We start from the raw sequence: 22333 nt of genomic DNA on the forward strand, positions 1-22333 counted from the left end.
GGGTTTGAACTGAAGGCCTTGTGCTTGCTGAGCAGGTGCTCTACCACTGAGTCACACCTCCAGCCCTCTCACTGTTAAAGTCTAGTCCTCAGCTGGGATTTTCGTACCTCACAAAATTTCCACAATTTTTCATTGCATAATTTTTTATATATTCCATATAGTGCCTGAAAACTTTAGTTAAATCTCAAACTCTAGGACAGGTTTGCCCTTCTCCCCAACTTTACTGACCACTGTGGCTGTACTCTCTGCTGACCTATCTTCCCCCATCTCTCTATACATCTGGAGTCCAAAAAATTAACATGACTATCCTCATCCCAAAATAGTGGTGGTCACATACCTGCTGGGACAGCTCTCACCCATCACAGAAATGAGCAGACAACAAAATCAAAGAGTGTATTTCACAAAACTAAATTAGAACTATATATATTCATTCAATAAATATTTATGGATCAGGTAGTATATGCCAGACACTGAACTAATAATGGAAAATCAATCACTGAGAAAAAAATTTTTTAATCTCTGCTATTTTGGTGTTTACAAACTTAATAGAAGAGAAACTAAACAAAGAAATAACAACAAAACCCCCTCAAAATGTGAAGTATAAAGCGGAGTGTCTAGAGGATTTGTCACACACCCTTGCTGAGGGTGTGACAGAAAAAATTTAATTATACTAAAGGGCACAAGAGTGCGCCTGGCAGAGGCATGCTTCTGGGTAGGCAGAAGCATGGCGCCCACAAGGAGCTGAGAGAAGAGAGTATAGCTGGAGCATCTGCTGCAGTGGCACTCTAAATCCCACACAGATGCCCAAGAGCCATCTTTAATTCTCAGTCATGTTGTTGACTGGACCCTACCCCAATGGCCACAACCACTACCCGGGATGATCTTATAGAGGGTCAGAGAACAAGCCTACCTCCCTTCAATGACTGCCCAGAAATTCAATCAACAAATGTTTACTGAATGACTCCAGTTGCACTGGTATCAGAAGGTATTGCAATCTAATGAAGAGTGACAATCTGTGTTCAGATGAATCGGGTTGGAAACACAAACGCTCTGGACTGAGAACAGAAATGGTGGGGTTCAAGTGAAGTTCCATCCTCATTCATCAGACTCCATAATTCATTCAGATCTGTGACAGTCACAGTTGCCAGTCCCTGAGGAAGTAAATGCTGATGAAGGAACACCATCCCTCATTCCTTATCTGTAAATGGAAAGGAGCAATCCCTACCTCACAGGGAAGGGAGTGGGGCTAATTATATTGATTGCACAAAAATTCTACAGGGCAAAAATTAAGTAAGAACCCATTAAAGGCTGTACAGTACATTTTGGCATATAAGGGAGGCATTTAAATTATTTTTTAAGCTGTTTCATTGGACCCAACTTTCTATTTTGCTCTGAATAATTTGCCCTACTTTAATATGAATGCTAGTATTAATGGTATTTTAATTTTTAAACTTTTCTATTTATAACCCTGGGCATCAGCAGGTCCTGAGGACAGTTCAACTATGAGCACAGAGGGCAAAGAATCAGGAAAACTCAGACTTTGAGTGGAATTCCTGGAGAATGGTGTATGGTGACAGAGCCAGAAAGCTAGGAAAGGGGCTGCTTTAGAAGCAAATTTGAAAACATTTTAAAATACCGCCATCTGGATTCAAAGTCAAGGCTGGATAACTGAGCAGTAATGGCTAACAAGCTGACTGGACAAAGAGGCCACCTGGACAGAGGTCAAGGCCATGCGTGGGCATCCTCAAGAAGGAGTTGTAGTGGGAATAAGAATAAGAAGGGATGAGCTGGGCTAGAAGCAGAGGAGGAGAGAGGGTCCCCGAGGAAAAGCCACATGGCAGCACACAGAGACTACTCCGAAGGGAGCCTGAAGGACACACGGCTCCTAAGGGGCTCTTTTCAGTATAAATCAGATCAGCCCCACCACTTCCCATGTGTTACCTGGGCAGTAAGCCATTCTCGATCTGCACCCCCACACCTCTGACCTGTCTCCTCTCCTCTCCCTCACAACGCACTAGCCACAGTGGCCTGTTGCTGTCCCTCAAATATGTGAAGTTCATTTATACTTTCAGGGCCTTTGTGCTTTCTAATCTCTCTGCTAGGACCCTCTCCAAGGGATCCCAATCCCTCTCCCTAATCACATACACACACACACACACACACACACACACACAAACCATTCTCTAGAATTGCAACACAATACAATAGTATAGTGTTGTGTTGTCCTGACACACAGCACTACTGAAATGCTCACTGTTACTTGTTGACCTCCTCATTGTGTCCCCACTGCCAAGTGGACTGGAAGGAGCCTGGGACTCTTTGTCACTCTGCGCTGTTACAATGCATGTCACTACATGGAGACTTAAGAAAAAAGACACCTTAAAGAAGGAAAAAAAAAAAAAAGAGTGATCTTCATAAGATCAGTGTCAATAAAAATAACAAGGTTAAGGCCATACTGTGTCAAGTTATAGGAAGGAAAAGGCACAACTAAGTCTATTTATCCGAGCCATGCACACCTTTGGGGGAGGAGGAATTATTGATAAGGTAGTGTAGCTACTATCACTCTTTCTAGAAGAGCTGCCTTTTAAGAATATGTAAATAAAATATTTTAATTGGATCACAACTTATTCTTCCACTAAGAGTTCTTCTCCCAGCAAATACTCTAACTTATATCTCTCAGGTCTAAACTCCTTGCAGGTCTAAAATCCTAGATGGTAATATATGGTTAAAAATGAAACAAAAAACAAAAATCAGTGATTCCAAGTTCTTTATTAAAAATACAAGACTACACATTACTCCCAAATTGGCTGTCACTAAAATTGGAAAATAAGGCAATATCAGACTTTAACACTTGGTACTGACAGAACCTCAAACCCACACCCACAAAAAAATTCCTTCAAAGATAGGCACCGGGGCCACTTCTTCCTGCAGTTTCCTGGGGCTCTGCATTTTACTTTCGTGACCTTTCCCAAAAAGCTTGTCCTCTCAGTGATGATAGGAGGGAGCACCCTGAAATGCATGGTGCTGTGAAGGGCACTGTTTCTTCGGGAATTTGGACAGAGATAAAACTAGTGAAAGATTTATAGAAAGTTTCTATGTCAAAGTTTGTGCTGGAATCTGTGAAGGAGTTTTTCCCCTCTGCTCCTGCCATCTCTTGCAACAGCTGAAGAGCTCAAGACAGTACAGTTGATCTCTGTGGCTGCTGGCCAAGCAGAGTAAAATAGTCACCATGGTCTTCTTTGCTCTATGACTAGAGCATGCTCCTTTGGAATTCACTGCCCTGGGAGGCAAACAGGGGAAAAGGCAAGGAGATAAAAAGCAAGGCCAACCAGAGAGGGTAGGAAAAGGGCAAGTTAAGCCAGTAGAAAGGAAAAGCCACTTCTCTATTAACCCGAGCTGGGGAGCTTGCAGGCCAAACAATGGTAAATTTTGGGGCCCAGGCTTTTGTGAGCAAGTGAGCATGAGAAGGTCAGGTTTACTGAGACTACATGACCAGCAATGTCCTCCAGCAGAACAAAGTGAGAAAAGTGAGACACTTTAAGTTTCAGGAAATGATGCCATTTTCATGTTGGAAAACTCAAGGGAGACTGCAGAGCAGGAAAGGCCAAAATGGCACCTTTGAGTACCTAAGGAAATGGAGTTGTGATGACAGAGCAATGGGGGAGGGGGAAGTCACTTTAATCAACTGAGGGATCTAATGCTAACAAACTTACCAAGCAAAAATTATTCTATGATTTTCAATGTAGCAGTAGAGAATCCACAGTCCCAAACCCACTGAGTTAACTTAGTCAAGTAAATTCCTCTTCCCTCCTCATGGCAAAGGACTCCACTGTGCCCTCACAAACAAAGACTCTGGCCTGTTGGTCAGGAGAGGCCAGTCTCAGGCTGCTCAGCAGGGATACAAAGCCACAAATGGAAAAGGGGCATGTCTGGAGGACAGGATTTCCTCCAGCAGGAACCAGAAGCCACTGGGACTCTGCAGGAGTCCAGAAGGAGGCGTCTGCCAGTTGAGCACAGAACAAAGCCACTAAGTCACTTAGACCCTCAATAGGAAGCTGCTTCCCTCAGTTAGGAAATGGCCCTGGGACTTAAAGAGTCTACCCAGACCACCAGGGACCTATCCTCAGGCCAACCTCCAGAAGGCTGGGACCTAGGGGAACATGTTTGACCCAGTAGTCAAGACAGCTACACCAAAACCAAGACCCAGAAAATAGGAAAGGCTGAAGTGGGGAGGATTTAGCTCAGCCACCTAAGCATGGACCATGTTTTGAAACATCAGATTACACTTCAACTAAGATACACAGTGAACCCAGCATCCTTGGGACAAACACAACAGGTTACTGTGACTCAGAATAAAAGAATAATATAAACACAAAATGTGAAGAGAATAGGGCAGCAGCCTAGATCCAGCTGGCAACACGTTACTGAAACAAAAACTCCAATGCCCAATCACTTATACAATTTGCAGACTCCAGAAAAAGAAATTATTTCATTCTTCTCAGTCAGTTGCCATAATTCACTTCCGTGCAATATGGCACAGGGTGAAAGACAGCAAGAGTCCACACACAATGGCTCGTGGGTGCACCCTGTGCAGATGTTATCAAAATCTCTATGGATTAGTTGCTCATATAGCCAAAATTTGAGAAACAGCAGATATGAAACACCATGGCCAAAGCAAGCAAATTTCTTTTTTATATATATATTCTTATAAACTAAATCAATGTACAAAATGTAACATAATACTTTGCTTTGAAAAGTGAAAGTTCATTTCCTCAATGATGGTTTTATAATTATAGCTATTAAAGCTAAAAAAAACTAGACATTAAATATTCCTGAAAGTTGTTGAATAAAACATAAACTATTAGGCTGAAGGCATGGCTCAGGAGGTAAAACACCTGCCAACCAAGCTCAAGGCCCCAAGTTCAAACCCCAGCATAGCCAAAAAAAAAGCAGTATGTTCCACTTGCAAAGCAATCCATTGAAAATTTGAAATAGGTACATCCTTTATCCAGCAATTCCACTTCTGGGAATCTAACCCATAGAGATGAAGGCATCAGTATACAAGGACATACAGACAAGGATATCTGGTGAATAACTGCTCCCAGTTGCCAAGAACCAAAACAAAGACCAACAGGAATGTAGTTTGATCCAAATCCACTCATTAAAAAGAAGAAATGAGAGCTATGCTTGGAGGAGTTCAAAAGGATTGCTGAGTTGGAAAACATACAGAAGTCCACATAATATGATCCAGGTTGTTTTTTTTTAAAGTTATTTCTATTAAAGCGTTATTTCTCTCTCTGTGTGTGTGTGTGTGTGTGTGACTAGATGAGTATGGAAAGGTTTACACCAAACTCAGTGGTGCTCAGACTTCGGAGTACATCAGAATCACTGGCGTGTTTTCTTGCTGGGCTCCACCTACAGAGTGTCTGACTCAGTAGGGCTGGGGTAAGGTCTGAGAAGATACATTTCCAGAAAGTTCACAGGGGACACGTGCCCTTGAGAACCATAGCAGCAGGTGATGCTTTTCAGTAAGAATTACCTGGGAGGACAGAAAGGGGAGATATGAAATGGAGAGAAGGGATAAATCTGTCCAAGATGATAACAGCTTTTCTATATGATTCCATGTATGAAACATTGTATGTGTGTGTGTGTGTGTGTGTGTAAAACAAATTCCTGAAAGGACTGTCACCAAAATACTGATGCAAGTTCTTTCAGAAGTAGAATTTCAAGTAATCTTTCTTTTATTCTTGACAATTTCACTCATTATGTTTTTTATAATGAACAAATATTAAATAATATTTAAAATAAGACCATTTTAGTAGGAAGAAAATCTCTGAAACCAACAATTTCTTAAAGAGTTTTTGTTTTATTCATATCTACATTTAAACATAACTAACATAAAAAGGACGTTCTTAGATGAGTAAATAAGTAAAACATTTATTTTAACTCTTTGACTCATAAAAATTTAGAGAAAATATAATACAGAAAGTAATCAGGACATTCACCTTCAAAAATGCAATTACTCATGAGTGCAGAATCTCTTCCTCTCTCAAAATTTAATACACAGTAATCAAAATCTGTCTTTTTGAACTGTCCTTGCTTCCTATTTTTATGTACAGACTAGAAAATAAGAAAAAACAAAGCAAGGCATGGTGGAGCTTGCCTGCAATCCCAGCACTGGGGAGGCTGAAGCAGGAAAGGAGGAGGATAGACAATTGGAAGACACCTGGGCTACGTAGCCAGTCCTTGTCTTAGGAGAGAAAAAAAGGAGAGAGAGAGTCAGCTACCCTGATTCTAATTTGCATTCCCCTCCTTTTCACACTTCTTTTTTAGGGTCCACTACATCTTAGTTTAAAACACACCTCCCGATGCCAGGTGACCATGTAATATGAAAACGAAGCTGAGTTCTCAAAGCAGACTCCCGCCTCTGTTATTTTTTCTGGTGAGAACAACCTAGCCTTCCAGAGCTGCTCCTGCAGGAGCCCTTGAAGCACAGATGCAGGAAGCTGCTAAGAGGCTGTAAATTGGATTTGCAATGCTCACATCCCTAAGTCCTACAAATCAACATTATAAAACTCTCTGATGCCAGTCCCACCAACCCTGCTTCTTCTCTGATCTTATTATAATCTGTGTTTCTCTTTTCCTGCAGCAGCAGTACAGTGGGCCATGTTACCACATTTAAAATAATAATAATAATAATATAGTGAATCTGTGGCTGAGTTCAGGAATACTCCTATAGCCCCAAGACTAAGAGTCTCCTAAAGTAAGCAAATAGAAGTTACCCCCCCTCAAAAAAAATTGAATAGCAAAAGAGACAGAATCAGAGACTTCCCCTACTTCTGAAACAGATTGCTGGGAGAACAGAAAAACAATTTTAAGTTCTGGCTTTGGTTTCACAAGAAAACATAAAAGATTACCTCTATGAAACTATGGGCACAACAAAGCCAACACAGCATGAAAATGCAACATAGAAACTAAAAATAATACAAACTATAACTGCTAGTAAGCAGAAAAAAAAAAAAGAAAAGAAAAACTAAACACAACAAAAAATAAGAAGAGAACAAAGAGAAAAACATGCTTCCAGAATTCAACCCCCATCCTCCAAGAAGACCTAACAGTTCAGCCCTTTGCAGGACACAAAAGAAGAAATTTTTAAGCAAAATAATGAGGATTTAAAAAAAATTTTTACCCATAGATTATCTACAAGTATAAAAAGATCTCTCTGTCATCTTTAGAAAGGGTTCTCTCTAGTGACACAAAAATAGAAACAGAGAGGCATTTAACTCAGAATGCTACAAGAATTCAATCAAAACAGATCATAGTCAAAGGAATAAAAGTAAACCCATCTAAACAAGGTGCCCTGTTCTGGTGAGTAGAGACTGGAATAATTTCTACCAACTTTTATTCCTTTGGGATTATTGACCCATTTAAGTGATCTAATTCTCTCTGAGACAAATTGTATTAATCTGTTTATTTTAAAAAGGGTTATGAGATTTTTCTTGGCATCTGTAAACAATTACGCATAGTAATATTGTATAATTTTCAGATAGCATCCAAATATACTATGGGCTGTTCACATTTGAGAATTATACACTTGCCGGAGTTGTTTCAGTTTGTTTTTTCCAAAAAAACAGTCATAGCAGCTAAGATTTTCAGAGGCACAGAACATCATCAAAATTAAGAGAAACAACATATTACAGTCAAATAAGACAATATTATACCATTGAAATGAATGCCAAAAGGATCCATGATAAAATTCAACACAATTATAGCTAAATCTCTGAAGAATAAATATCAAAATGTCAACAGTGTTTATAATCCATGATGAGATTAGACATGAGGTTTCAGTATTTTTTAGCTTAGAACTATCTTTTTACAATCATATATATACAAAACATAATCATATAAATAAGGAAAAATATTAATGAACTAGAAGTGAATATATTCTTCCCTGGGTGTCCACAAGGGATTGGTTCCCAGAAACCCTACAGATACCAAAATTCACAGATGCTTAGTGCCTCATATAAAATGGCACGTTTGCATGTAACCTACACACATTAAATCGTCCTTAGGTTACTTACAACACCTAATACAATTTAAATACCTATGTAAATGGTCATTATACTGTATTGTTTAGGGAATAATGACAAGAAAAAGTCTGTGCATGTTCAGAACAGATACAATTTTTCCCTGGATATTTTCAATCTGGGGTTGGTTGAATCTGTGGTTGCAAAGTCCACAAATCAGGGGACCAAATGTATTTATGAAACCTCTGAAGACGATGGAGGGCAGAAAGGAGGCACTCCCCCAAAGTATAGAAGCAAACTGCTCCTTTGGTAGGATTTGGTTTAAGACTGGTTTTCATTATGACCCTCCCCCTTCCCCCCACTGACTTTTTCCTGGATAAGGCCAAATGGCCAGATTGGCTTAAGCTAGTATGCAAAAATTTTGACATAACATGTTAAATGAAGAAAGCAGGGTACAATCCACACAGATAGGAAAAGTGAGTTATGTTAAATATATTTAATGTATTTCATCTAATCTAGGATACTGTCAATTATAATATGCATTTTATAATCCACTAAAAAAGAAAAATGACAAGTATGACATATTTAATTACCTACAATCTTATATTTACCAAATGAGCTCTTCTAAATTAATTTATACATAGATTTTTATCAGTCATCAAGCTGCTCTTTCCACATATTCCTGTGCACACAATAACTTTGCCTCTAATGCCAAATCACAGTGAAATCATTTTGAAAGCAATTAATTCAGGTAATATAAACAGGGAGCATAAGTACACTGAAGTGACAATATGAACAACTGTGGCCAATATCACAGATGCATAGATAAAGAATCTGGAGGAGTACACAGTGAATATAAGAACATCCCACTTTCAGAAATAAAATAAGAGAAAGAATTTATACCTTAGAATTAATTATATATTACTTTAATATAACTATATGGGGTGAGATATGACTTATTTTCTTAACACTCCTGTACTTTTTATTTTATTCTAATCAGTATACTTTTAATAAGTAGAAAAACTTTTGTGTGTTTCTACTTATTTGGTTCATTTTGGTCATGTATACTGGCTCTTCCCCTCGTCTAGTCTTGATCTGGTAGGTCTATATTCAAAACAACTATACCTGGATAGTGATTAGCTAAGAGGTTTTATATAATGATTAGGTTTGGGGGACTTGTCTCTGTGGAGATAGGGAACCAGTGTGGTGTAAGTATAGCTAAGGAGGAGGCAGACACACAAAAGGTAGCAGTAAGACTTGGGAGTACTTTACAGTTTAGCCTTGAGCTGGTCTTTTTTATCTTTAATTATGGTTGGGCTCAGAATACATTTTATGACCTATAAATCACAATCTAGATGTAGTGCTACAGACCCTTGGGTAACCCAGAAAGCAGCTTTTTTATTATTCTATAATCCATTTATTTTATTATCTTGTCTGTCTCCAGAGAATAGGGTAGTCTGTGTAGTATGTGTAGAAGGGAGTGAGGTTGGGGGTGGGGGGTGGGGTAGGATGCACAGGTTAACTGGTAATGAAGTATGGAGGTGGATGAATATATTTTCATCACTTGAAGCTTCTGATTAAATATTTTCTGGTTCCTTAATAATTTGTTCTAACCATGGTTCCCCCACACATTCACACCCACCTGCCCACCACCCCTCAACACAGCTCCTTCCCAAGGAAAAAAGAAACATTAGTCCACCTGCTGTTTTGTGAATGAGGAGACAGTCAGTCACATCTCTGATGCACCAAGAACTGTTCTCAGAAACAGAATCCTTCTTCAGCACAGAGCATCTTTTCCTCCAACTCACAATTTCTTCTGTACATGTCCCAGCAATTTGTCCATGCTTCTGGTTAATACCAAGATCACCAAACCATCCCCACAGAAAGATACATTGACTTTTATCAGGATATTATCATAAGTAATATGTTCAAAAAAATCATCCACGGAAGTGAACTGAGCACTTCTGAGTCCAGAAATTACACAGTTAAAAAATTACTCAAGAAAATATAATTAAAGCCCAGACTTTGGAAACAGGAGCCAGCCAGTTTTAAAAGGCTCCATGCGATACTTGAACTAGAGACAGTAGTGCTCAGTGTGTTGTTTCTGAAAAGACTCCAGTCAACAGCAAGCAAAACATTTCTCCCACTTCAGTCACATGGTTTTGAGTTAAGAAAGGGCCACTTGGCCCTGAAGCCCAGTACTTAGGGACTTACATAAAGAGGAACTTCACGGCAGCTCAGCTCCATGGCTTCCACATCTGCAATGAAGACAATAAATGACAATGGTTACTGCAGGAGTCCCGTGAGCAGCAGGCAGAGCTCTCTGTGGACCACAGAGGGAGGAATGAACTCAGCAGGAAAGCTGCATTATAATGAAATAAAGGAGGGCTGGCGGTGGAGTTTAGTGGTACTGTGCTGCCTAGCATGTGGGAGGTCCTGAGTTTGGTCCCTAGTGTGGAGGGGTGGTGTGGGGGAGAGAATAAAAGAATGAAATGCTACTCATATATAAAATATTCTCCCTCAGAAGACAGTATGGCAGGGCCTCAGAAATTAAGCATGCAATTCCCATTTGATTCAGCAATTTTATCTCTGGTTACGCACTCAAAGAATAAAAAGCGAAGACTAAACAGATGTTTGACATCCGTGTACATAGCAGCACTAGTCACAATAGCCAAAAGGGGAAACACAAATGTCCATCAACAGGATAATGGAAAATCAACACATGGTATACATATGCCATGGAATGCTATTCAGCCTTGAAAAGGAAAAACATTCTCACACATGCTACAACATGCATGAGCCTTAAAGACATTATGCTAAGTAAAATAAGCCATTTGACAAAGAGCGAATGCAGTGTAATTCCGTTTATACAGGGTACCTACATAGTTAAACTCATAGAGACAGAAAGTAAAACAGAGGTGGCCAGGGGTTGGAATTATTGTTTAATGAGTACAGAGCTTTCCTATGGGATGATTTAAAAATTCCTGGAGATAGATGTGGTGATGGCTGCACAACAGTACGACTGTACTTAATGATGCAGAATTATACACTCAAAAATTGCTCACATGCTCATTATAGTATGTAAGGCAAAGTAAAAAGAATATGAATAGGTAATGTATATATTATATTTTATTATATTATATTATTTATAATACATTCTTTTACACTAGTTTCCACCTCTATTTTTTACTTTTTTTTTAAGTGGCACTGGGGCTTAAACTCAGGACCTTGCACTTACTGGGCAGGTGCTCTACCACTGAACCACATCCCCAGCCCCACCTCTATTCTTTACACACATAAGGAAAACTGGTCACCTTGTACATTACCCCAGTGACCTCTCCCAGGATGGAGGATCTCAGGAAGCCAAGGAAAGGCAACATATGCAAGTTCAAGCCTGGCCTCAATTCATCACTCGCCTCACAAGTAACTCCAAGGTCACAATCTACTTTTGTCCAGATGCACAAGGTACAAGGATAAGACAATTTTAGTGCCTCTCTTCTGTAGAGGCCACACACTTCAGCCCCATAACCACAATAGGGGGTGCTATCCACTGCCAAGCCAACCAACCTTTTTGCCAGTTGCCCCTGCATGTGCTAGCCCTTTAAAAATAGCAAACAGAAGAACCAAGCATGCTGGCTCACACCTATAATCCCAGCTACTTGGGAGGTACCAATAGGATTGCAATTCGTGGCCAGCCCGTGCAAAAGAAGCTAGTAAGATCCTATCTCAACAAACAAGCCAGATATGGTGGCTCATACCTGTAATCTCAACTATTTAAGAGGCAGAGATAGGAAGATCACAGTCCAAGGCTGGCCCCAGGCAAAAGCACAAGAAACTATCTGAAAAATAAAAAAAGGACTGGGGTATGGTGCAAGTGGTAGAATGCTAAACACAAGGCCTGAGTTCAAACAGGTTCATGCCTGTAATCCTAGCTAACTTGGAAGGCTGAGATTGGGAGGATCACAGTTTGAGGCCAACCTGGGCAAATAGTTCAAGAGATCCCATCACCAAAATAACCAAAGCAAAATGGACTGGAGGTGCTGCTCAAGCAGTAGAGTACCTGTTTAACAAGCACACAGCTTTGAATTCAAACCCCAGTCTCACCACAAAAAAAGAAAGAAAAATAGCACACAGAAGTGTCTATGAAGAGATGGATGAATTAGCATTCCATACAATGGAAAGTTGTTTGGTCTTAAAAAGGAATAAAATTCTGACACATGCCATGCACGGATGAAACTTAACAACATTATCCTAGGTGAAATAAGCCAGACAGAAAAGACAAACACTGTAAGACTGCAGATATCTGAGGTGCTTGGAGTATCCACACTCACAGAAACAGAAAGGAGAATGCTGGCTCCTAGGAGAAGGGGAGGGGAGGATTTTTCCTCAATGGATTTTAATGAACTCAGGATTTCACTTTTTGTACCATGAAAAGTGTTCTGAGATGGATGAGGGTGATTGCTGCACAATAAAGTAAATGTCCTTAACACTACTGATGTGTACACTGAAAATAGTTAAGATGATAAAGTTTACATTAAGTATACTGTGCCAAAATTTTAAATTAAAAAAATACTTTTTAAAGTAGCATTCACAAGGCTGGGTGCCAGTGGCTCATGCCTGTAATCCTAGCAACTCAGGAGGCAGAGATCAGGACGACTGTGGTTCGAAGCCAGCCCAAGCAAATAATTCTTGAGACTCTATCTCAAAAATACCCCAAAAAGAGGTATGATGATAGGTAAGACACCCAAAAAACTAGATAGCATTTGTTGCCCTCAATGCAGAGAAACTAATGCAGATACTTTAAAGCGACAGAGGCCAATAGGAGAAGGGGACAAGGAACTACAGAAAAGGTTAGTTTGAGTAGAATTGATTTAGAAGGTAACACACATGTACAGGAAAGCAATGCAAGTCAACTCCCTGTAGAGCTATCCTTATCTCAACCAGCAAAAACCCTTGGTCCTTCCTATTATTGCTTATACTCTCTCTTCATCAAAATTAGAGAGAAGGGCAAAATAGTTTCTGCCTGGTAGCGAGGGGGTAGGGTGGGAGGGGGGGTGGGGGGGAGATGGAGGGGGTAGGGGATAAGGGAGGGGGTGGGGGAAGTGGGGAGAAATGACCCAAACATTGTATGCACATATAAATAAAAGAAAAAAAAATACCCCCCAAAAAGGGTTAACATTAACAGAGTGGCTCAAATGGTAGAGCACCTGCCTAGCAAGCATGAGGCCCTGAGTTCAAACCCCATACCACCAAAAAAAAAAAAAAAATAGCACCCACAAACTGGGTTTCTGGTCAGAAATTAAAGAGCCAGCAGCATTTATTGAACACCCCTTGTGGGTGAGAATTCACAAAGATGAGCAGTAAGCAGTCTGGCTCCCAAGGAGCTCCAGCTGAGCAAAGAACTAAAGATTGGGAGAGAGAAAAGAGCGGCCACATGAGAATTCTGCATGGGAGCAGCAGGGAGAATCTACCCCTCATTACTGCCTCCCTCCAGCCATGCTCCTCCCCACCACAGGCTCTCCACCAGGTTCTGCTCATCAGGCCCAGCCTGACTCTGGATCACAGGCCCCAGCTCCATCGCAACACTTTGGGGACTTCTCCCAAGCAGGCAGGCACATAGCACCACATAGCAGAGGATGCCCTTGGCAAGGGAGGGAATATGAAAAGTTCTATTGCTATTTATTTCATCTGAAACCATTTAAATAAAGTGGCTTTACTAATACTTCATTCACATGCTGCCATGAGAGCCTCCAAGGTCACAAGTGACACTCCATCAACCATCTTGAGCATCAACCAAGGGTCATGCAAAGCCAAGCGCTTGACAGCAGGGCCCCTCTCAGCCCTTGCTTCCTACATATCATGCCCGGTGGACCCTTATGTGGACTGCTGCAGTGGGCTTACAGATGACTGGTAACAATTTCTAATGAAACTAACTTCACCAATGGGACCAATGGTTTTGAGAGGCTGGGAAAGAAACCTCAAATAAAGTAATACTAACAAGAATATGACAGAATTTGAGTTGTGTGCCAGCCACACAAGGAAATAAAAATAATGAGTAGTCTAAAAGCACTGACAAGTTGATGACCTCAACATTCTAAGTGATCAAGAAAGCATTTAAAATATGAATTCATATCCACTAGCATTGACCATAACCCTCACTCTAAACATAGGCTGTACCTCAAGCTCTTAGCAACTTTCCATCATGTTTACAGCCATGCTGGGTCCAATTCCATTCCTTTGCAAAATATCACCAAACTCAATGATAAAATGAGCAGACCTTTTGATGCTTTCTGCTTAACAGCAAAAGTAACTACAATGGTTGAAAATGTACACAAAAATAAATTCAAGTAACTAAAAAATGAATTCCTTCATTTTAAGAAATGGGTATGTCATAACCAATTAAATGGTATGGAAGTTTATTATACACTTAGACCAAAATACAGGTACTTTCCACAATTCAAGTTATGGTTTTACTATTATGGTTTATTTGGTTGGTTATTTTGCAGTGCTGGGGATCAAACCCAGGGTCTGCCCAGTGCTGTACCACTGAGCTACATCCCCAGTCCTTGGTTTTTTAAAGACAGGGTCTTGCTATGAAGCCCAGACTGGCCTCAAGTTCACCACCCTCTTGCATCTGCCTCCTGAGTGCTGGGTTATAGACACTGACCACCATACCTGGCACTAGTTTTTTCTATGGTAATAAAATACATATACACAAAAAATCTCCACCCACTTTTGGTGAGAACATGGAGTCTTATTCTAAAGTGTGAATTACTTCTGTAATAAAAAAATGTTTTACAGGAAAACCGTTCAAGTCCAACCACTGATAAGGCAGCTGCTCTGATAAGTCTTAAAGCACTACACATGAGATTTATCCACTTTGTCATTCACAGACAAGGTACTGCAACAAAGAACGTGAAGTCAAAAGCACACACAGGTCTACAAGACACTAACCAGTCAACATGGCTAACTTTACAGAACTAAGCATTTAGCGTGGTCAAATCTTTACAAATTCTATAAAGAGAAAGAAATTGCTATACAAATCTTTACCACACTGGACTATGTTATCTTGTGACCCAGTACTTTTAGAAGTTGGCAAACTGAAAACATGTACCACACAATTTTCTCTTAACAAAAATAGAAGTATTCTAAACTTGCTGGAATTGCTGAGATGAAGGTGACTATTCATACCAGATACTTTTTACAGAACCTGTGTATTGTTTTCAAATAGATACTCTGTCCCTTCAAGAAAGGAGTGACATTTTAATAAGTGAAAAAGAAGTGTATTTCTAAAGACTATACATAGTACATGCCACAGAAAGAACATTTTGAAAAAGCATATTTGTACACATGACCATTGTTTTGTGAATTTGTTGCAAAATTTTTCAAAGTAGGTACCCATGGCAGCCCTCTCATCTGCCTCCTGTAAATTTTAGGGGAAAAAAAGAGTTTCTGATCCATTTTTTCTTAATCTTCCAAAGGGAGCATTGCATGGGTGGGATTTTTTTTGTTGTTTATTTGCTTGGTTTTTTTCTAATTCATTTGTAAGAAGAATTGATTGCCATGGGGAAGATGAGGCTTTCTTCACTAGCCACATTTAAGTAAGAAATGTTTGCATGGTGAGTAGGATTGAAGTCTAAGTCCCTCATTTATAAATGCAGCCAGAGTACACTTGTCTCACAATGAAGTGTCTTCTTCAGCTAGGACAAACTTTAAGATCAATTTCAAAGTAAATAATGATAAGAATCAGACATTCAAGCTGAAGTGTTTCAAAGTATTAAAATGATCCAACCAACATTTCCAAACATATGACACATATCCATCAAGTCATTCTCAGTGACATATTTTGTACTGCTGCTTTTAGAGAGAACAAAAAGATTATTAACAGAAAAACTTTACTGTCATGATTAAGTTTCATAATTTTTTCCATTTTGTGTATGTTTTGGAATATACACTGTTGCATCAGTGTAGTTTATACATTAAATAAGATACATGCTAACCTTTTTTTACCTAATAAGGACAACATTTTGAAGAGTTGCCCCCAAGAAGCAGGTCCTTCTCACTTGTCAGGCTATGGGTGCTCTATCCAGCAGCTCTGTATTTAAGCAATGAGAAGGCGCACATGTGAGTTGAACTCCATTGCAAAATCCAGCATCGCATGGCTCCAAGACGGATGGGTTCCTCCACACTTTTGCCAGCAGCACAAGGCCAACTCCCCACTCCACCTTATTGTTCCTGCCTACTCTACCTTTTGCCATTTTTCACTATAGAAAGTTGGAAAAACATTTAGAGCAGCAATTATTATGTTTTTCAGAGAAATCACTTTTTTATTCCTTAAGAAAAATTAACTGAAACCAAGATGTGTGACATTATTTTTTTAAACCTTGATTTAATCAATTTAATAATTTATAACACTTCAGCTTGAATGTCTACCTCTCTGCATTGATATTATTTAAAATATCAATTTGATATTGTTTTTAAAGTTTTATGGCTAAAAATAATACTTTGCTATGATACAGAGATTCTACCAGAAGAAGTACAGTTCTTAACCTCAGTTCAAGTTCTCCTAAAATCTCTATCAGAATTTCTTAGATGAGTTGCAGAGAAAATAATTTGGGGAAAATATACAATATTCCCAATACAACTAACAAATTCAAACTGAATAACATTTAAAATTTTTATACTCTCACTAGGGTTTTCCCCAAATTAACTCCTCTTTCTCAGAACTACATGTTAAACTATGCTGTGCCTCCTTTCACATCAAGTTTAATAAGCGAACAAGTTTGTATTTGTCAGACAAGTTAACAACTGCCTACATTCATCAGCTTTTCCCTATATACAGGCCATGCTCTGTCTTTCATTTTATTTCCTAAAGCTTGACTTCTTCACCTGCAACTTCTAAATGTTTCACACCAAAGTGCTGTCAAAAATCATACTATATTTTCTAAAATTGTTTCTTAGGAAAGCAAATATCAAATATTTCCAAAGTCTTGCTAGCAGACATCAGGGAATTATTTGGGCCTTACTACATAGCCACACTTCTTAAGTTTATCTCCAAAAGGGGTAAAAAAATATTATAAAAAGAATATCAAGATAGAAAAGACAATATTTTTGGCTTACATTATGAGGAATATATAATACACTAATATCTTTCATTGCTAGTTAACTCTAAAGAAAAGTATTAGACCATTTTAAACAGGCTAATTTTTTTAATTAAAGAATAAAGCAAAAATGACATTCAGCTCGCAGAAAATATCAATTCTTGAATTTATGAAAATCTGGGTTTTTCATATTTGTGCATCTAAATGAAATATTCTACCACAGATTGAAAATAAAAACCCATGACTTTAATTTTGTCTTTGAACATGATCATAGTGTTATAAAAGTCTTACATGTCTTGTATAGAACCAGTTGACTAGTAATGTTCAAAGAAAATTTATCAATATCAGGTATTACTAAGCACATTTGGAAAGCTCATGGTATGTCAAGCATTAGGCTAAATATTCTATAAACATCATTCCAGGTGGTCCTCACGGATTGTCAGAATATATAGGAAGCCCTTGTTACATGAATATTTATTTTAAGTCCCTGTAATTAAAGAAGCAAAAGCTATCTAAACATGAAAATATTCAAAAAACAAACTAATCTTATGAAATTAAACCCTAGGTAAGCAAAGTCCTCTCCATTCACCTTCTACCCCTTCCTTCCACTCAATGTTAACATCTTTTCTCCAGCTATTACATCTTTGCAGATGAACAGACTTTTTTTGTCATTTGTTTATTTGTTATAGTTACCAAATAGTGTAAATAAAATATAAATCAATTTAAAATAAGCTTGAGGAAAATTTTGAGCATAAAATTTATCATAAAATCAAGGAAAGTATCACGTGAAAACTTTTAAATTATATATGAAGCTACTGATCAATGAAAATGTAGCAGAGTTCCATTAACAAGTTAAAAAGAATGGTCATGACAAGATAGAGCTTCAAAGATAATAATTTTAATATTAAAGGAATAAGAGCACTCATCCCAAGAGAAAATGGAAGTCCTTGAGTGTGTCTGACAAAATGACTCTTAACCATGCTGTTGAAAATCAAATGTGGCAGTACAGACATGAGTATCCATGACCTCCTTCCCAATTGATCACTCACACACACATATTTTCTGTCTATTCTTAGAATTAGCACAAAGTTTAGAGTTGCAATGTGCATAAGAACACACAGCTAGCCAACAGCAGAACTGGTATCCAAACACATCTGTGATGCTAACTAGAGAAAGAGGGAACAGTCGAGACTTGGAAGGTAGTCTTCCAAGGACCACTTCTCAGTGAAATCCTTTGATGCTGGCACACTGGAAATAGGTAAGGAGACAGCATTTTTAGAAATAAACATAAAATTGAATAGACAACATCAGTACACCTGTTTCAGACTAAAGTTGGCCTACCTGAATTACATAAGTCTAAGCAGCTTTAAGTGGAAAGTTGACTTATTTGGTAAACTCAAACTCCATGTCTGAAGATTAGAAAGGAAGCAACACAATAAGTATTCAATAGGATCTCTAATTTAAACTAGTGGGGGTGGGGAGGAAGAAGGGAGCCACTCAGTCTAAAATGGCTCAGCCTAAATTAGAGGATGTTTATAAAGTAAAAAGAGGAACATGAGTTGGCTGCTAACACAATGTTCCACCAAGGCTGTCACACTCCCTTGTATTTCTCAGGATATATTTGCACATAGACAAAGTGATTAAGCCCTTAAAAAGCCTTTCCCAAATCTATTAAACATCTCCTTTACAACTTTACTTATGCTCTTGAGTCCTTTAGTGTATTGTTCACAGTCAACACAAAGCTCAATTGTCCCTCAAGCATCTCGGGCAAGGTACAAGCCATCAAAGCACTGATTTCCTCATTAGCAAGAGATCTCTAAAGTCTCTTTTTAGGGTCCAAAGTCAACTCACTGTTGTGTACTATGTGCAGAGCACTCTGTAGACTGCCTCAGGAGAGAGATGAAAACATATGCAACACTACTCCTATTGACCATGAGCTCACAGCCCCACTGGGATAAGACTCACGACCATGAGAAGCTAAAGGATGTCAGGAGGGGCCATTCACCTGGAGAGGGTGGTAGAGCAAGACAAGTAGAAAGAGACAAAGGAGCTCTAAATGGAATAGCAATTCAACATAAAGGCAGATGTGACTGCAGGCATGGAACTTAAAAGGCTGAAGCTTCAGGAGGTGGGGGTAAGGAGGCAAGCAGCATTGACCTCGTAGGTTTGTACATAATCCATCCTTGAAACACATACACTACGTCAATGACAAAAGAGAATGGACTTATAGTGGCAAGGGCACTTTGCCAAAGACTTAACAATAACACTCCTAATTACACATTACCTTCTAATCTGAATTTAACAACATATGTTCCAGTGTTTCCTACCTGTGCTTTCCTTTGCTTTCCCCTCATGGTGGAACACATTATCAAGTTCAATTAAGGCCCAACTGATACTGACAGCCCTGTATTTGGGCACAGCCAATGATCATCACATTCATCAGGCCCATGATGCTTTACCAGTATCTCATTTCTATGCTCTTACTTTTCAGCCATTTTTTATAAAGTTAAAGCAAGAAAAATAATAAATCACACAGACTAGAGAGTCCTGCTACTAGAGAGTCCTGAACTGGCAGATGTGAAACTCCCAAAGTCATTCATTTGCTGAAGCCTAAGGGTCTGAATTACATTTGAAAAAGATTATTTCTTGTGAGGTAGCTGTTCAGTCTACAAAACTTCCAGGTAGCAACTTGACAATGTCTCCTGGAGAAGCCAAGGAGTGTATTACTGAAAAAAGGGCACTTGAGTCAGGTCCTAGATGAAAGGCAGGCTAAGAAGCTTGCTCTTATTTTGTAAGCTTCTTGGTCTGATGAGGGGAAATAACTCTCCTTGGAATCTTATGTGGGATGCTAGAAATTAATATAATATTAATTAAGCCCTGAATTCATGATGCATGGTCCACAAATGTACCTTACATAGTCAGTCCATGGATTCCATGAAGTTAGGTGTAAACTTTCGTGTGCATGTGTGCTTTTCTGACAACTCTTTAGAATTTGTATCAGATGCTCAAGGGATTGTTCAAACTAAAAAAAAAAAAAAAAAAACCAAGGTAAAAACTATTTTTTAAGCATGTTAGATATCAAAATAAAATTTTTTTGCTCTGTGAAAGCCCATGTGAGGAGAATGAGAGATTATGCGATAGGCTGGAAGAAAATATTTGCAAACCACATATCTAAAAAAGAATTCTCAACAACCCAATTAGAAAACAGGCAAAAGATTGGAACAAACATTTCACCAAGGAAGATACAGGAATAGTAAACATATGGGAAATGCAAATTCAAACCACAATGAGATATAAAGACACACCATTCAACACAGGGAATAGCAAGAGTGGCATCACTCATGCTCCAGGGGATGGTGGACAATTGGATCACTCCCACATTGTTGGTGGGAACATGAAATAATAGAACCACTCTAGAAAAGCGGGCAATTTCTTAAAAACTAAACACACAACTGCCACGAGTAATTGTGCTAATGGCTAGTTTCCCTCTGGAAAAATAAAAAATCATTTTCACACAAAATCCTGAACAAAGCAAAACGGTCAAAACTAGAAGCAGCCCAGATGTCCTGGGGCAGGTGCTAGGTTAAACTCTAGTACGTGGGTGCATGCATACCCACCACAGGAATGTTCAGCTGGCCCTCTCATTTCTGAGGTCCACATCTGTGAGTTCCATCAACCACATATGGAAAATGTGCCTAGACCTACGGGGGTTTCATCTGTACTGAACACGCACAGACATTTTTCTTGTTATTATTCCCCAAACAATATAGAACAACTATTGATATGCACTTGCATTAAGAATTGTAAGTAATCTAGAAATGATTTAAAGTATATGGTGGATGTGCAGTGAGGTTATTTGTAAATCCCATGCCATTTTATTCAAAGGACTTAAGCACCCAAGTATTCATGGTGGGTCCTGGAACCAGCCCCCATGGATACCAAGGAACATCTGCACACCACTTATTAATTAATAAAAAGTGACAAACTACTGATGTACAGAATAACATAGATAAAACTTTGGGAACTCATGCTGAGTGATGAAAGTCAACCCCAAAGGTTACATATGTACGACATTTTTTAATGAAAAAATTTTTAGAAATGGTGGTTGCCAGGAGTTACAGCAGGAGGGGTGGAGGGGTGGGAAGGTCACTGTGATTATGAAAGGGTAATTCGAGTTCAAGGTTTTGTAACTGCTCAGTGTCTTGGCTGCGGTTATGGCTACATGAACTTGCACAGGTGTCAAAATGACACAGAAATTTAAAGACACACATGCTGATGCGTAGAAGTAAAATAGAAAATCTCAATGAAATGACTAAAACAGAACAATGTCCACAGTGATTAAGATATTACAGTAGTCTGGCAAGATGTTACTCTCGAGGGAAACAAGAAACATATCCAAAGTATCACTTTCTGGTTTCTCATAGCTGCATGTGAATTTACAACTATCTCAATAAACATTCTAATTTTAAAAATCTTACAAATAGGATATGGTGGCAGACACCTGTTATTCCAACACTCAAGAGGTTGCAGTAGAAAGAGCTCAAGGACTACATAGCAAGACCTTGTCTCAAAAATTAAAACAAAAATCTTGCTAGAATTTATGCATCCTAAAGTTTGCTTCTTTTGATGGTGGTTACCATAGGTCCTTTTTCTTCTTTTCCTTTTTCCTTTCTCTTTCATTTTCCGGTGACATTGTCATTACTTAAAATATTTTTAAGAATTTCTTTCATAGCTTCTCACATTTTTTATTATTATTATTCTATGTGGCAGCAAGGCTTTATCCTTTAAGAATGAATATGAATTTTTAAAATATCAAAAGAAATCTACATCCATCCTGGGGAACAAAGTGAGTAAACTATGTAAAAAAATACTATTTATGGGCAAAAATAAAATAACTATTAAATCATGAAACTGTTTTTCTTCTGTGGAATCATGGGCTTATTTTAAGATTTGAGATTCAAGAGGCAGATAGTTCTGACTGAGAAACCCCTTCTAGAGGAATAAGAAGAGGTTGAAGTGGAGGCAATAATTTACCTAAAGTTGTATTTTCCCAAGACTGACCCAAAGACTGCTGAGTGTATTGGAGAGAAAAAAAAAAGTTGAGGCACACAGAACACTTAGGGGACATAGTCACATGGGAAATCCTCCTGCTAGTTAGATGAGTTGGAGGAGACCCTGAGGTGGGTCCTCAAATGTTAACAAATC

General features: G+C 38.8%; 1 protein-coding gene across 6 annotated transcripts in view; it reads right to left on the reverse strand.

Annotated features, from left to right (window-relative positions):
- Positions 1–22333, reverse strand: part of Arhgef28 (Rho guanine nucleotide exchange factor 28) — a 285671-nt gene that overhangs the window by 227285 nt on the left and 36053 nt on the right. For 5 of the 6 annotated variants that reach the window (XM_074077301.1, XM_074077300.1, XM_074077298.1 and 2 more), the window contains exon 2: positions 10242–10285. In XM_074077301.1, coding sequence (XP_073933402.1) covers positions 10242–10274 — 33 coding nt within the window. In that variant the 5' untranslated portion in view covers positions 10275–10285. Of the gene's footprint in view, positions 1–10241; positions 10286–22333 lie in introns of those variants that run through there. The other variant, XM_074077303.1, reaches the window with a different exon arrangement.

Source organism: Castor canadensis, chromosome 6 (assembly GCF_047511655.1).
Source record: "Castor canadensis chromosome 6, mCasCan1.hap1v2, whole genome shotgun sequence".
Classification (NCBI taxonomy): domain Eukaryota; kingdom Metazoa; phylum Chordata; class Mammalia; order Rodentia; family Castoridae; genus Castor; species Castor canadensis.